Genomic DNA, 17,176 nt, shown 5'->3' with positions numbered 1-17,176 from the left:
AGAGGTCGTCTTTTGTCTTTGACAAATGTCAGTGGGTTGTGTATGTGTGTGTGAGAGAGAGAAAGTGAACTAATGTGCTCTGCAAGTTTCAATGAATGACTTTGTTTGGTTGACATCTAACTCGCTCTTCTGTTAGCTTTGTTGCACCTGACATGGTGTTAACATAGTTATTTTTACATGGACACCGGTCACATCACGTAATTCCCAGTTCAGCTCTGCCTACTTTCAACCTGAGGATAGGTTTAATCAGCTAAAATATCTGAAAACACATGTGTGGATGTGCATGGTCTTTAAACCTCTGGTGACCATTAGAATCTGCTGCTGATTGCATGGAAATATAGCAGTGCTTCTTATGATATATATGATATGATATCTGTTATTGTAGCTGAGCTAAAACAAACAAACCATGGTGACCAGAGGTGTGAGGAATAAGGATTCCTATGTTGCACTGATGCATTTCTGCTAACTAATGACATCAGTCTGTTAAAAGAAACAAATTAAGATACTCTGACCCTGGTAATAATCAATATGAAACACATCAAATTGAACAGAAACTACTCCCTATGTTGCAAAGATTTAAAGGACAGGTTCACAATTTTCCAGTGTGTCTCAAAAACATCATTCAGGTGTCCATATGAACAGTGAAAGAGGTTTTCCTCACTGTAATCATTCCTCCTGTTCATACTGAATATTAAAAGATCCTTCAAATGTGCTTTCAATGGAAGTGATGGAGGCCAAAATCTACAGTGTGTCCACACAGTCATTTACAAGTTGATCTGGAGCTTATATTCAGCTTCAGCAGTCTGAGTGGGTCATATCAAGTGGATATCTGACACATTTAGCATTTTAGCATCAAATTCCCTCTTTGTGTTTCCTCGGACAGTGTTTCCCTGTTGAGCTGCAGTGGAAGTATAGTAACAAAAAGAGGGACTTTGGTGTTGAAAGATATCTACTTGATTTGACTCATTTGGATGCTTGAAGCTTCATATTAGCTTCAGATAAACTTTTAAATACATTTTTGCACAGAAGGAGGACTGTGAATATTGTTCCCCATCACTTCCATTGTAAGTGCATTATGAAGGAATCTTCTAATGGTCAGTATGAACAGGAGGAATGATTACAGCGAGAAAAACAGGTTTCAATGTTCACTTGGGCTCCTGACTGTTGTTTTTAGAAAGACTTAAAAAAATGTGAACCTGTCCTTTAACTGAAACAGGTACTGTCACTATTTCTATTACTGCTACTACTGTTTAGTAATACTAGTACTACAGGTCCCCACTGCTGCTGCTGTCACCATTACAACTATAGTAAAATGTTTGGTCAGGCAGACATTAGTTAACACACTTTGGGACATTGTTTCATTCTGTAATTAATTTTGTTATTTATATTCAGTATGGCATCTTTACATCTCTGTTTTTCTGTACAGTTCTATAAAAACTGTCCAACAACTTCAGTGTTTGGTGTTCTATTGAAATATGAAAAAACAAACATTACTTTTTATCTCCAATTTTAGAATATGTTCTTAAACATAATTCTGCTGACTACTCATGTAGAGGAAAAAGGATAGTTTCACAATGTTGTACATTATAAAGTTTAATGAATGCACAGCTTTGGCTTTAGTTAGTGTACTGAATCAAAATATTCAGTATTTCAACTTGATTTTATTTTTTGATCAAAAAATCAAGTTGAGAAAGAAAAAAATCACTTGTGAATTAAATGTCCTTCTTACAGGCTAAAATTGAATCAAACCAAACCTCTAGTGATATGGTAAAATATAATAAAAGACACAAATGTATCTTGATGTCCAAACCTTTGTTTAGTGCTTCACAGTTTCACAGGTTGTGAATGTATTAAGACACTGGACATGCAAGCTGTGTGAAAGAACATCCAATGATTTGTGCAGCTCACACCTTTACATTCTCCCAGCTCTCACTGTGATAAAACAGCCACATGTGATGAAACACGTGACGCTTAAAGACAAGTGCAATAAATGAGTAACTCGCATTGACCTGCTGATCAGCTGATATTCTGTTTTTCTAGCCTAGTCTGATACAGGAAGTCATACTGCAACAGCAGAGAAGTTACTTTCACATTTAAACAAAGCAGAAACAGACAAACTGACTGGTAAAGAGTCATGGACAGAACGAAGTTTGTGCTGTTGATACTCTCCTTCCAGACCTGCTGGCAGCTGCTTCAAACTCTGGAACAAGGTACTGTACTGCAGTGTGCACACAACGCAGCAGACAGGGTTAACCGGAACTGTGTGTCACCCTGTGTATCTAGACCAGCAACCACCTTATGTGCCATGTGATCATTTACAGTATTTGGTATGACTCAATGTGACAAAGTAGCCATGTGCTGAGAAATCTAGTCTAAGCAGCATTTCAATAGTCCAACTTTATAGTAGTATTTAATTCTGGTCAAGTGTTTGTGGATATGCTATGAGTCAGTCCACACATTGTGACGATTTTTTCATATGAACTAAATTCACTATAAAATATTGTTCTCATAAGAGTGGCAAGACACAAAGGCTAATAGTTAGGAATGAGATTGATTTGATGTTTCCCTACTATACGTTTCATTTTCTTTTTTGTAATCTTAAACAACATGTCAATAGTGTTTCAGGAAGTGTGATGTAAGATGTTATTTTTCAGCAAGGAAGTCTGTCACAATCTGTTGAAACCTCACTAACTGCCCAGAAAATGAAACCTGTGAGAGAGAGGAAGTGACAGAGGAGTGTTGTGATTTTCCACAGCTGCTCTGCGTTTCATTGTGTTGGCTGACTGGGGCGGTGTTCCAGTGCCTCCGTACTACACTCCTCATGAGGAGGCTGTTGCTGCAGAGGTGGACAGGTTGGCCCGCACTGAGGGGTTGGACTTTGTCCTCAGCCTGGGAGACCACTTCTACTTCAATGGGATCAAAAGTGTGGATGACCCCCGCTTCAAGGTCAGCACACAAAGCAAACACTCTGAGAGGGTGGGACACACCATGGATTTATGAAGTTCATATCTGGTAAATGTTTGTTTTGTAATGGTCTCATACAAAGTAACCACGTTTGTTTTTATGGATAAATGTCATAAAATGTCAAAAATGCTTTCTTCCTTTAAGATCTTTTTCCTTAAAGTTAATGTTAAAATAATAAGTCCCAAATAGAAATTATATACATGACATATCCCTCTTATCCCCATATCTGTCCCCACCCAATGTCTCCTTATCAACACATGCCTCCACCTGGCTGCTCAGACAGATGCGGAATGCATGGGATAAACATTCATTCATAAATAATCACTATTACTGTTACCATTATCATCATCAAAAAAATAAGTGAATAATAGCCAGAATGTTTTGTAACACAAAAAGTACAAAACGTTACTCATTCCACATATGCCACATCATATAGCTCCAGATCAAACACAGCAGACCTCTCTTTTTGGAGACACTTTCTCATTCAAGGGAATGGGAAGGTGTGTCCAATTTTTTGACTGGTACTGTATGTATTCACTAATACAAAGGAACATTACAGTAGTGCATTATAAATACACATAGTATATATATACACACACATACAAACATAGTATAATGTGAGTGTGAACATTAATTGTTAACCTAAGGATTAGTAGTTGAATAAAATAATCTAAATTTCATTATAGACACTGACCCACTAGCTATAGTGATATATTCAAAGAGGCTATCACAAATTTTATAAAACAAATGAAATGATACCCAGATGGAACAACAAATCTTCAGTAGACTAAGACATGACATGAAGTCATTCAACCAATTAGAATACGTGGAGGTAGGGCTGCTTCCCTCCACTTTAACAAAGTAGTCTAACATGCCAGAGTGGGAGGACGTTTGGTTCTGCTCACAGATGTAAAGCTACAGGTGGTACACCAAACCGTGCAGGTTCAGTTGAATGTTGTGTAAATTGAGGTAGATGGTCGAACAGAACTCTCCAGAATTGTTGCAGGTTTGAGCAAGACCAACCCTGGCAATGCACTTAGTGTATATGAGAGAGACTCCTGCTAATGGAGATCAAGATGATGTAGTGCCGGGGTGACCACCTCAAACATCAGGGTTTGGTCTAGAGGCCCTCTCCTTTCTAATAACCAAGAATGAACCCAGCACCCAGAGTCCAAATGATATTCAATCTAATAAGGTCTGGAAGGGTCTTGTTATATTGCTGCAAGTCTCAGGTCTGTGTGTCAATACATCTTAAACATAAGTGGATCCAAGCAGACTCTCTATCAGAGATATGGGGAGTCATCATCATCACACAGTTTGTGAGATTCCAAGATTATAAAATAAAATCAGGAATTTGGCTAAATATGTGTAATATGATAGAACATGGTTCCTTGGGTTTGATTTTTTTCATTATGTAGCTTTGGTTGGAACATGAACGTTCAGTACATACAGTTATATTATTCCGGGTTTTTTACTAAATAAAAAAAACAAAACATTGAAGGTAATTTTTAAGTGAGAATTAAAGATTTAAGAGGTTAAAATAACATGAAAGGATGAAACTACTGGCTGGATTTTAGGTGTGTGGTTGACTTCAGATGTGTTCAGTTATATTTATTATTTATTGGTTAAAAGCAGCATATCCTTAACAGCAGAGTAATTCCATTTTAAAAATTAAATGCCATGTTAAATGTGCTAAGCAGAACAAATATGACACAATAATTATCTGTTTCCTGTCCACAGTACACATTTGAAAGGGTCTTCTCCCAGCCCTCAGTGCTGGATATCCCATGGTACCTCATCGCTGGAAACCATGACCACAGGGGCAACATCACAGCTCAGATAGCTTACTCTGACATGTCACATCGCTGGTAAACATCAAACAACACATACACACAGTCAGAAGAAACATTTGCAGGCACAGATGCAGCACACACCAAACTCTCCTACATTCACTTCAACATTTTAGTCTAACTATTTTGTTATCAGTTTTACATGCAGTGACGTCAGACTTCTGATTTCATGATCTTTTTACATCTCCCTGCTGCCTATGACTGTATCAGTATATCAACAGGTCTGTTTTGTCTCTTTAGGAACTACCCCAGCCTCTACTATGACCTTCTATTTACTGTTCCACACACAAATGTGTCAGTGAGCATCCTGATGATCGACACAGTGGTGTTATGTGGAAACACCTATGACCAAACCCAGCCTTCAGGACCTGATGATCGCAGAGCAGCAGACCATCAATGGGAGTGGATCAAGTCTAAACTGGCCAGTAGCAGGTGAGCCAGTGTGTTTAATAGGATTTAGAGAGTGACATTTCTGTTGCTGTGTGCTCCAACGCACTGGACTTTAAGTTACAAAGTCTTCCAGATTTAAAGGACAAATGAATATGAGCTTGAATGTGAAGCAGTTGACTGTGCTCGTGTTGCCAGCCCACTGATGAGACTGGTTGTATGACTCGCCCCAGGTCAGACTATGTTGTGGTGGCTGGTCATTATCCTGTGTGGTCCATGGGCCATCATGGACCAACATCCTGTTTGGTCAACAGACTGAGGCCACTGCTGAAGAAGTACAGAGTCTCTGTGTACCTGTGTGGCCATGATCACAACCTGCAGGTATGTACTGTATGCTCAGTAGGGGTGGGCAGTATGGCCCTAAAATAATATCACAATATTTAAGGTTATTTCTGGGGTAATGATATTCTTGATGATATGACAAAATACTCCTGGCGGGAATTTTGGCTCTCCTTGTATTCAACCGGATGCTTCTGCTTGACGTGGTGTAATGCGTTTGTTGTATTGCTGCCTTTTGTTTTTACAGTCTTCTTGCACTTCTTACATACTATCCTGGTTTGTTGTGCATCAGATCTTTTGTAACCAAACCACCTCTTAACTACTGAAGTTGCTCCCCTTTTTAACTCCTCCACTGTGGAGCTGATTGCAATGCTACTTTCACTTTCACCCATGCTTTTTGTTGACATCAACAAATTGGAATATTGCCATCATCACATCACATCATCCTAATGCTCAGTCACATAAATATTACCATGTGTCCACAGATTCAGTCAAATAAATGTATGTGTTTGTCCACCAATTGATCAGTCCAGGCGTCTGTCCTTCTGTCCATTATTTACATGATCTTGTGAGGAGAAAGGTGCATTTCATTGCACCTTTCAGGCACATATTGGTCAAAGACACATGCTGGCAGGTGCTACAGTGAATGTTTACTTGTTGCATCTTGGTCCACAGCTGGTTTGCATCATTCTTGAGCAGGTCTGCTCAGCCTTTATAGGCCTGTAGTCACATTTTGAGTTTCAAGACCAAAACAACATTCCAAGTCCAAAATGTTCCCAAATGAAGACTTTAGAGACAGGCCAAGTTGTCACAGTAATATTAATGGTATTCTGTTGTATTTTCATTTTTCATTTTCAACACATAATTAGGTGCCAGTGGAGTCACATAGAATGTATGTTTAGTTACATCGCTTCATGAACATATCAGTTTTAGAAATGCAACGCCATCTATATATGACAACAAGAGGGTCTGATATATATATTTTTTTAATCTAGTGAAGTTGTTGTAAATACAGTACAGCTGAGACTGACAATTTAGATGCCTTTTACACTGTCTGTTTGTTTGTTTCTACACTTCAAACAGTTTATCAGAGAGGATGATGGGAGCCCGTATGTGGTCAGTGGGAGTGGGGCTGTCAGTGACCCCGCCACCAGTCACAGGGAAAGCATTCCTCTGTCCTGGCAGCTCTACTCCAGTCCTGTCAATCACACAGCAGGTGGTGTGGTTTACTTCCAGGTCACTGAGCATCACATGACAGTCGGTTTCATGCAGACAGATGGGAAGTGTGTTTACCAGGCAGAGCTGCCGACACGCAGAGTCTGAGGCGTTTCATCAGTCTCCATCAGAAATGTTTTGCTGCAGTCACAGTTAGAACAGGTGCCATACATGTATTGTTTAGACATTGTTTATTCTCTTTCATAATCCCATGTATATACTGCTACTTCACTGGCAGTACATCATTTTAATGCTGTTGTCCTATTTTAATACTGTCACCATTAACGTGGCTCACTGGCTTTGGAAAGGCCAGTAACATTGGTGTAATGCTGAAGGTGATGCTGACGGTTTTGGGTGATGATGTATTCTGTTTTTGAGTCAATTAATATCTAATTACATGATGAAATAATTTATACTGTATTTACTATACTATATTTTATGTTATGTATGTATTGAAAGTCTGGCTATGTACAATAATGTAGTTTTGGCATTTAGTCTTGATGATCAAAAACTGTCAATGACTGAATGTTGACATCAGTGTCAGTGTTTGATCAGATAGTTCCCGATGTAAATCAAAATGTTGTGCAAAATTCTTGTACAGCTGCTTGTGTTTAGACAATTTAAAATTTGAGAACTCCTCCTTTTGTGACATAAAATTGAGCTTTGTAGATAAACAGGTTCATTTTCCTCAAAGATGAATTTCCTCAAAGGTATCAAAAAAGTATTGATTTAGTGTCAGTACCAAAATTCATTTATTGCATCAGCACTGGTATTAAACGACAAGTTCACAAATTTTCAAGTCTTTCTTAAAACAACAGTCAGGAGCCAAAATGAACATTGAAACATGTTTTTTTCTTGCTGTAATCATCCCTCCTGTTCATACTGACCATTAGAAGATCCCTTCATAATGTCCTCCTTCTGGGCCAAAATGTATTTAAAAGTTTATCTGAGGCTAATATGAAGCTTCAGCATCCAAATGAATCAAATCAAATAGATATCTTTCAATGTTACAGTCTTTTTAGTACCAAAGTTCCTCTTTTTGTTACTATACTTCCACCGCAGCTCAACAGGGAAACACAAAGAGGGAATTTGATGCTAAAAAGACTGTAAATGTGGCAGATATCCACTTGATATGACTAACTCAGACTGCTGAAGCTGAATATAAGCTTCAATAATATATGAATATAAGCAACTTTTAAATGACTGTGTGGACACACTGTGGATTTTGGCCTCCATCACTTACATTGAAAGCACATTTGAAGGATCTTTTAATAGCCAGTATGAACAGGAGGAATGATCACAGTGAGGAAAACCTCTTTCACTGTTCATATGGACACCTGTTGTTTTTAGACACACCTGTCCTTTAAGACAATTGCTACCCAAACCCCTATTGCTGAATCGTTGCAAATATTTTGAGTATTTTGAACTATTAGCATGAACTGCATAGTAGTTACAATACAAGGTATTCTCACTATGCAATATTCACTGATTGTAAGGAATGGTGGCCACCTAAATTTGAGAAATGTCAAAAAGTCTGAGGACCAGTGTGGTGGCAAAAAAGAAGATTTCACATTGTCTCTTTTTTGCTATGCCAACTTCTCCATGTCTGCCTTTTTAAGCATTGAAATGTGAATAAAAACAGGTGAATAGAACTGTATTGAATGTTTCACTTCTCCTGTCTCTCTTTACACTTTACACTTCATCACAGTTACTTTACACTTACTTATTACCATATATTATTTCAGGCTAGCTTGAAAATTCAAAAACTAAATGGCACACTGTGCCTGTTTCATTGTGTTTATAATTTTCAAAATATTTGCATATTTTCTGTCCTGTTCTTTGAATGCAGCGTTAGACATTTAAGGTCCTCTTTAAAGCTTCTTGGCCCATGATTTCATGAACTGGAGCCAGTTTTTTTCAATAGAGGGCAGCAGTGAGCTGCAGAAAGACAGCTGCTAAAAACTGTACAAAGTTATGTTAAACAGACTATATTTTACATCAAAACTACATAACTCAGTGACTCAAAACTCTGATCAGATGGCACTATATTTGGTAAACATACATTTCAGAGGGGCAGTTGATCTATACAGTACTGTGCAAAAGTATTAGGCACTTTACATGTTTAGATTTTTAGCCATAATGCAATACCAATAGGGAGGCATCTGGGTGTCTCTAACGTATTCTGCAGCATGACAACGAGTCCAAACATCAGCCAGAGTCATAAAGAACTATCTTAAGCAACAAGAAGAACAAGGAGTCCTGCAACAGATGGTTTGGCCCCCACAGAGCCCTGATCTCAACATCATGGAGTCAGTCTGGGATTCCATGAAGAGACAGAAGCAGCTGAGACGCCTAAATCCACAGAAGAAGTGTGGCAACTTCTTCAAGATGCAGGAACAACCGACCTGCCAATCACCTGAAAAACTGTGTGCAGGTGTACCGAGGAGAACTGCTGCTGCTTTAAAGGCAACACTGCTCACAGCAAATATTGATTTATTTGATTAAAAACTATTCACGGCATTCCTTTTTTTTTTTTTTAAAGCATCCTCACTTTACTTTTAGTGCTTACAACTTTTGCACAGTACTTGCACAGTAAAAGCCTGTCTGCCTGCCTGCATGCTGCCTTTAATACCGGTTTGACATCGTTCTTTAACCTGTCTTTAGTATTCCTTAGTTCAAAATGAGTTTGTCCAGACAGACTACACATCAAATTTAGGAATTTTAATGTTACCAGAGTGTTAAACTGGGTTTAATGTTTTAGTCCCATCAGTGTATCATGAATGTATTTATATCACAAAATGTGGCACATAATTTCTTTCCTTGTTTCCTTTCAATAAATCCCACTGAAGATTAATCAATACTGTTTATGTAAGTGCCAGCACCTGATCAGACTCAGAATTACTAATAGTGCCTGCAAACTCCCTAAATGCCTGTCTGTCTCTCACAACACAGTCAGTGTTTTGAAGGTCAACAGAGGTCAGTTAAGTTCCAAAACATCGCCACTGAACTGAGAGGACATTTTGGAGGCAGACTTCACTGGTAGCCTGACTTCTACAGCTCACAAACATTCGGTTCATACAGCATTATGAAAGTGTTTGTATCAGACGATCGTGTCACACTGGTATATGAGCACTGGTTAGTACGTGTGATGATGTATCACATTTTCTGGTCCATCCCAGCTGTGTTTGTGTCTGAGGCTTGAATCTACCTGATTTACGGACGTCTCTTCATCTGAATGCCACGACTACACTGTTTTTTTTTTCAAAATTGAACCAAATGACAGTGGTTGATTCTTGTTCTGTAAAATGTTTATTACTTTTTCAACATTAAATGACATAAAATGATCTGCAACAATCAGAAGTATAAAACAGCTAAAAATATCAATATTTACAAATATGTTAATTCCCATTGAACACAATAAATTAAGCATTTGATACAAAAATAAAATATACTAGGTCTTGATCCCATGAAGTGTAGATTTCTCCCCAAAAAGCATTTAAAGTTAGAAAGTTCACAGTAAAGTGAAATAAATAGGAACAGTTGGTAGTGTTTATCTAAAGTCATCAGAAGTACCGCTCACCAAAAGACAATGAATGAAATATTACAGCTTCAGCAATATGATTTGTGTACAGCAGTGTTCAAACAGTGTTTTCCAAAAGTCTCTTCATCTGCAGCATGAAATGATATAGAAAGAATAAAATATGCCTGACAGGATCAGAGGCAGTTTCACAGAAACTAAGGAAGGATTGATTCCGGTGTTTGACAGTGGAATGTTATACTAGATCCTGATCCATCCAGGCCAGCTGTACCGCATGGTCCCACAGTGATGTGTTGGAATACACATTCTAGACATTCTGGAGTGGAACTCCTTCTTTTCCACTTCTTCGTCCTTCAGCGTTCTTCCTGCGGTTGCAGCAGATCACTGTGACAGCGATGATGATAGCAATCAGCAGCAAGATGACTAAGATGGCACCAGCGATCACACCCACTGAGTACTCTGTGGAAGACAAAACAAGACAACATTACTTTAAAAATGAGACGTTAGTGATTGATGTGAAAAAAAGATAATTTTTGCAGTAATTGGATGTGGTATGAATAAAGATTTAAAAAAAAAAAAGAGACATAAAGTAGAGTCTAAAATAAAATAAAAAAATACACACCACTAGGGGTTATACTTCATTAACTGGGTGGGCTGTGCCCAGTGCACTGAAGCAGCACTTTTGGTGTGGAAGATTTTAGAAAGATTCACTCAATCTTAATCTGTCTTGCTGGTATTAATCGAATTAACATGTTTTTTTGTTGTTGTTGTTGTTGTTGTTTTTCTGTCAGCGTAGAATGAAAATAAATGAAACAGACGAGCAAAACATGAAAAAAGAAGTTTGCGTGATTTTAGCGAGGCTTGTGTGAGTATAGGGACAGAGCTGCACTTTTCCCACAATCTTGCACACAAATATGACCCTAGATGTGAAAATACTCCCTATTCCCCCAAAGGGCTTCATCATAGCTAATAACACAAACACAGAGAAGCTTCTCTAGCATTTACAGTAAATACATGTAGGAGTTGGTCACATGTAAAGACACAGCCCATAGGGAGTGTAGCTGAACTGCATTTTGTTACAGTTCAAACAAAGAGACATGAGTAATCCTTCCTCCCAACATCCCATCATCTTCTGAGAGATGTGTTGACCTCCAACTAAACAACCAACAACAACTAAAGATTGAGGTTTGTGGGAAAGAAATGTGCTTCTACTGTCTCTTTACAGTTGCACTGATAATAAGGACACTGTACACTGTAGTTTATAACAAAGGACAGAGCCATGTGAGTCTCTTTGTCAGATGGCTGCTAAATCAGCATGAGTGTTAGCTGTGATAGCAAAGGGACAATCTGTCAGCGCTCTCCATCATCAACTCATTACTTTGCTTATGTAAGAGTCTTTGTTGTAAGAGGTCTTCAGTCAAAAGTTGCACTTGAAAAAACTGAACATTGACCATGAACACGCTGACCATTAACATGCATCTATGTTCTGCTTCTGCAGGAAATAACTAGAGTGAGATCTGGACGTTCACTCAGAAGAACACCTGTACACATTTTTTCTGCTTGCCACCTCTTGTCTGTCTCTTTTAAAATCCTCTTTAAAATCCTTTCCTCCTCACCTTCAAAGATGGACAGGTCTTTGTCTTCGGAGCACTTGGTCTGGCTCAGCTCTCCCAGCTGTTTATTGGGGCTGCGGCTGGAGATGTAGGCCTGGACGTTGAAACAGTAGCTCTCACCTCGGTCCAGATCAGGCAGCTCTATCACATTGGTCTTGGAGAAGTGCACTTTCTGACAATACAGAGGGATAACATCAGGCTTACTGCATGTCTTCTTTGTCATTGGTGTGTTTGAGGCTGATGTTGTGGTGTGTGCTGCAGCTCACCTTGCCAGTGCTCTTATTTCTACGATAGGTGACTTTATATGCCAGGTCATCTGCGAAGATATCCCTGATGTTCAGCTGGCGACCATCTTTAAACACGGCAGTGAGTGGGTCAGTCACATACAGTGTGGTCTTTTTGTTTGCGCTCACCTCCAGCTTGAAGTCAAGTCTGCCTATATCAGCTGTGGTGGAGGGACAGAGGATCAGATGTGTTTTACAGGCAGACAGAGAGTTCACAGGTCTATCTCTGCATCTAACTGTGTGTATAATGACCAGTCTGATCATGACAACATGATAACCTTTAACGTTAATGAATTGAACTGACCAATCACAGTTCTAATCCCTTAACTCAGACCTATTAATCCACCTTGAGTACAGTAGGTTAAAGTTGAAGGATGGTAATAATTCTACTGCTCATCTCCTCTTAAATAATCTGACTCCTCTTGTTTTGACTTATTATTACTGAGGAGAATGATGACAAAAGCTATGAAAATAAAACACACATTGTCATAAACTGGAATTATCCTATAAAACATGTTTGTTGAGGAGAAAACCATAAAGTCACTATGTGTGTAAGCTGTTTGGCTGTATGGTGTGTTCGTGTGTCATGCTTCTAAACAGTCTGTATATTATTCTCACTTGACTGTGTGCTTCAAAATGACATTTTTTCCAACACATTATGTTGATAAAAAGAACATACTGTCTTTGTAGGGGCAGAATCGTGGTGAGCTGGTGTAGGGGGGCTCAATGACATCAGAGGTCTCCCCCCGCGGTGGTTCAGACTGGACATCAGCTGTGTAGCAGGCCTTCGGATCTTTCAGAGAGCTGGACAGATCACACACTGTTGCCGATCTCCGGAAGCAGTTAGGGTCGTTCTTTTTGTCCTGACCAACCCTGCAACAGTTTGACAAGACAATCTCCTTATTATACACAGACATGACTGGCTGATATAAATGTAACATATTAGAAGAGCATTCAAATAACAGCAACGTCAGGCACAAGATAAAAGATTCCAGGATTCCAGTAATTACTGCATTCCTGCAAGTACACTGCAAGAATGCAGTAATTACAGTCACAACCCTATATCATAATCACAATGCACAAAAAATGTTTGACAATTCGATAATTTAATGAAATGAATGAATGAAATTGCAAGAAAAAGTTGCCTTTGCCTCAGTTACACTTGTAATCTGTCACTAATATTTCATAATACACCCCCAGTTTTTGTTTTGTTTGTTTTTTATTTAATATCCATTCGTCTTTCATGAAAGTCCATGTTCCTTTTCATAATCTTTGTTGTTTAAAGATGACTGGCATAAAATCAAGATTCCCTGTAAAAGCTTTTAGTGGATCAATAATGGCTTCTTATCATGCACTGCTGCCATTTAACTTTCCTTCAAGACTACTCAGCCAGGATGTTAGAGAGGAATGTACTTCAGTCTACACACTAAAAACCTGAATGTACTTTTGCCAGGAATGAAGACTGCAATTAAATGTAATTTCTGGTTAGGGTTTGGATGCAACTACTTACACAGAGAACTGCACAGTGTAGGAGTAATCCGCTGATGGTTCTGGACCCCAGGTCAGTATGGTTTTAAAGTTAGTGGATTTCCAAGTGACATTCTGTGCTCTGGGATAGGAACCTGAAAAATGAAAATAAAGCTGTGTAAAATACTATTTGAAAACGTTGTAAAACCCCTATATAGGTATCTTATATCTGTAGATACATTTCCTTATACATGTAGTCTATGTGGCATTCCAAAAGCTGAGCTGTAGAGGAGACACAGTCACACACGGTGCCTAACTCAAACACAAGAGGAGATTGCCCCAAAGATTCTTTTTAAATGGTAAATGCTGCACTTTTTATGTATTAAAACTGTAATAATTTATTTTATATTAATCTTATTTTGGATCACACTAACTTATTACTGTGTTATTACATAAACCTTGATAAATATTTGGACGCACCACTGCAGAACAACATCATGGTATCTACAAGATGAATATAAGATCAAGCGTTCACACGCAACATTTCATCAGGTTCATGAAGTGATCTCATCAAAGTGCTGAGTGATACCCCTTGCTCTTATCAGTGTTATAAAAGATCTCCGGTCATCAACTTCATGTACTGACTGTCTGCTCTCTGCCACAGACACTTGTGGTTTATTTTTCCAACTACAGAAGAATGTAGAAGACAAAAAAAACTGCTTTGATAACAAAATACTTTCTCTGCAATAATGATAAAGATAAGATGTTGCCAGTGCTTCCTCTGGACAGAGTGGGCAAACAAACACACACACTGATGCCAGTTATGTAATCACTTTGGGAGGTCCTCACTTGTGACAATTTAGTAACTTTGCATTAAAAAGCAGGATGATTGAAAATGAAGACGAATGGATGACAGATTGAGGGGCCTGGGTGGTTCCACAAAGAACAGAAAGAAACTTTCCTAGCTGTAAGAATCAGTAATGTGCATGTTAGTTTAGGTGTAGCAGCAGCCTGAACACTAAAGTGTTGCAAGTAATCTTCATTTAAAATGGTGAGGTTACACACAAAGCACACAGTAAGCAATTTACATACTAATAATGTATTGCATTTTAAATAAATGATATATTTTGTACAGTATGGGCAGCCTCTTCTTAAAGATATATAGATATTTATAAGCATGTTCATTTGTGCTCAAAAATCCAGTTTGCAGAGTGTGAAGTGACCTGTTGATTAACCATTTAAAATAAATTAAACAAAATTGTGGTGAAGGAAAAAACGCTTAACATGAAAACAATTGTTGTAAGTACCCCAAAGTAGACTTTCAGCAAAGGCAACGCAAAATAATTATATATGTGTGTAAAATATGAATATAAATGGGAGGAAAAAAAGTGAAGGCAGAGTGTGACCTGATGAAGGACCTCTGTAGATGCACTAGTTGTATTTAATGCAACTACAAGTGACCTTGGAGTCCTGATTGATGAAACTCTAAACTGGAAGTCATATTCGTTTTGTTTACAATAAAACGTCCAAATCTATTGGCATCATTTGAAAATGAAAAAGTTTGGTGTTTATTAACTCTTTATTATTACCTCATTAATCCATACCTCAAACGTGTCATATCTGACTATAATTGTCTTTTCTCTCTCTCTCTCTCTCGTAAGGAGTTGACTTCAGTGCGCCTGCACGCTCACATATACGCCAAAACACACACTATCATTAAATTATTTTATTTATTTTATGTATTTATTTTATGTCTTTACTTGGTTGATGCTGCATACTTTATGTTGCTTTTTGATCTTATGGCTACTTGTTTGATTATTTTTGTGGACTTTTGTTTTTGCTTGTAATACGTAATGAGGTGAGATTCCTTTTCTAAATCTCACCTGCACAATTTGCTTCTTCTCTCTTGTTGCTGTGTTTCTGCTGCTTTCTTTTACCATGCAAATAAATATATAAAAATAATCTTTACATTTTCTATAAATTCAAGCGTTTTTTTTTTCTTTTTCTAAATAATATATAAACCACTATTTACATTTCACTATGTTTTCTTCTTTTTCATAGGCCTACTCAATTCTACTTTTTTGTTTTCATATTTCAGGCGCGCTGCATTTCTAATATCTTATATTGTAGACTAATCAACATATACTTTTAATGAAAATAGCTTTCAAATACTGTTACAGTCCCTGCTAAGGTGGTATGAATATGGCTGGTGGGACTCACCTGAAGCTGAGTTTGTGAAGAGAAAGAGGAGAATAAAGAGAGCCAGAGAGGCTGCGGGTAGTCTTATTGTCTCCATGTCAGCTTAAATTAAAGGTAATGTAGTCCAGTGAAGAGGATTCTGCTGTCTCTCTCTTCAGTCCTTCGTAGAAGTAACGTGGTGGTTGATCGTGTGTCTTCTATGATCCTTTCCCTCTGTGCGGGTCTGACGCCTCTAACGTCTGGGTATAGCAATTTAACTGCGCGAGGCTTCACCATATAAGGAGCGTCCGGCTGCGGCGTCACCAGCTTGTGACAGCTATTGTACGTGCCTATGCAGCTGAGCTCATAGGCGGTTAGAGCTGTTAGGTATTCTGCTGCATTACCGCCACTCTCAAAACTCAACCATGTGACTTTTAACTGCAAAGCACCATCTAACATTCTGCTGTAAACTCAGTAGTGAATTACGCCTCATGTCTGGAGAGAGAAAATACGCTTTCTAAATGTACTTTAATAATAACAAGGATAATAATACATTTCTTTTGATCAGTATTGCTTGCTTAATGTATTGATGAATTCAATTGTAATCTGTTAATTCAGTCAACTTTTTGATTCTGCAATCAAAAAGTTGAAGAATGGAACATTATGAGTCGGAAAATGTTCACTTGTTCACTTTCCATTCTTACACATCGTGTTTTTCCCCCTGTTTCTTATGTCGAATGACTCAAAACACTACAATCCCCATGAGCCATGAAATCAGCTCTACATATCCAGAATACTCTATTAATTAATCATGAACAAGAGAATTCCATTGAACAAAACTGATCTAAAATCCAGTAGTAAATGAATCCAGATGAATTTTCTACCTGATTCTCATTCACCCTGCTGCTGCAGCAGGATTTGAAGTGTACTACTCCTTGGAGTTAATATATGACTTCTCTCTTAAAGTTTTCCAATCAGTGTCTCACTGTTTGTAGTAATGACTCACCTGGGAGTCTATCCATGTCTATCCTTGTGCTCCACAATGTCCCAGTGGCCAATCAGCTTACACTGTATATGGGAAACATGAATAGGACTGTTGCTGCTGTAACTGCTGCTCAATATAAACCCCTCTGTTGCTCTATAGAACTTAGCAAAGGTGGGAGTAGCTCTCATTAGGTCATGTTTTTCTGTAATGCCATTGATACACTGAGTGACACTCATGTCTGAAGTCTTTTTTCTGCAACAAAGTGACTGATATTACAATGTATACTTCTAACAAAAGGACTTACCTGTACACACTAGGCCTGAGATAAAGGTTCCCTTGAACAACAGCTCACTGGG

General features: G+C 38.2%; 2 protein-coding genes across 2 annotated transcripts; one reads left to right on the top strand and one right to left on the bottom strand.

Annotated features, from left to right (window-relative positions):
• Positions 1–1,947: 1,947 nt before the first annotated feature.
• acp5b (acid phosphatase 5b, tartrate resistant) lies at positions 1,948–7,610 on the top strand. Its single transcript, XM_042399710.1, has 6 exons — positions 1,948–2,210; positions 2,756–2,946; positions 4,705–4,832; positions 5,055–5,246; positions 5,435–5,582; positions 6,624–7,610. Exons 1-6 carry the CDS (start codon positions 2,135–2,137, stop codon positions 6,861–6,863), a joined length of 975 nt encoding a protein of 324 aa, XP_042255644.1. The 5' UTR covers positions 1,948–2,134; the 3' UTR covers positions 6,864–7,610.
• A 2,491-nt stretch (positions 7,611–10,101) lies between these two features.
• f3a (coagulation factor IIIa) lies at positions 10,102–16,079 on the bottom strand. The gene is made up of 6 exons (XM_042399531.1): positions 15,878–16,079; positions 13,701–13,812; positions 12,870–13,063; positions 12,173–12,351; positions 11,910–12,078; positions 10,102–10,752 (listed from the first exon to the last, which is right to left on the bottom strand). Exons 1-6 carry the CDS (start codon positions 15,951–15,953, stop codon positions 10,601–10,603), a joined length of 882 nt encoding a protein of 293 aa, XP_042255465.1. The 5' UTR covers positions 15,954–16,079; the 3' UTR covers positions 10,102–10,600.
• Between the last annotated feature and the right edge of the window lie 1,097 nt (positions 16,080–17,176).

The sequence above is a fragment of the Thunnus maccoyii genome, chromosome 21 (genome assembly GCF_910596095.1).
Source record: "Thunnus maccoyii chromosome 21, fThuMac1.1, whole genome shotgun sequence".
In the NCBI taxonomy this organism is placed as follows: Eukaryota; Metazoa; Chordata; class Actinopteri; order Scombriformes; family Scombridae; genus Thunnus; species Thunnus maccoyii.
Note: the sequence above shows the minus strand (reverse complement) of the source record. Positions and strands in the feature narration are given on the sequence as shown.

Bases quoted from the DNA above. Each gene is read 5' to 3' on its own strand.
- acp5b (XM_042399710.1), top strand. From the start codon at position 2,135: ATGGACAGAACGAAGTTTGTGCTGTTGATACTCTCCTTCCAGACCTGC. The intron at 4,833-5,054 runs GTAAACATCAAA...TTGTCTCTTTAG, and splicing joins TCTGACATGTCACATCGCTG to GAACTACCCCAGCCTCTACT. The intron at 5,247-5,434 runs GTGAGCCAGTGT...GACTCGCCCCAG, and splicing joins TCTAAACTGGCCAGTAGCAG to GTCAGACTATGTTGTGGTGG.
- f3a (XM_042399531.1), bottom strand. From the start codon at position 15,953: ATGGAGACAATAAGACTACCCGCAGCCTCTCTGGCTCTCTTTATTCTC. The intron at 13,813-15,877 runs GTGAGTCCCACC...TTCATTTTTCAG, and splicing joins CTTCACAAACTCAGCTTCAG to GTTCCTATCCCAGAGCACAG. The intron at 10,753-11,909 runs GTGAGGAGGAAA...TGTCTTCCACAG, and splicing joins AGACCTGTCCATCTTTGAAG to AGTACTCAGTGGGTGTGATC.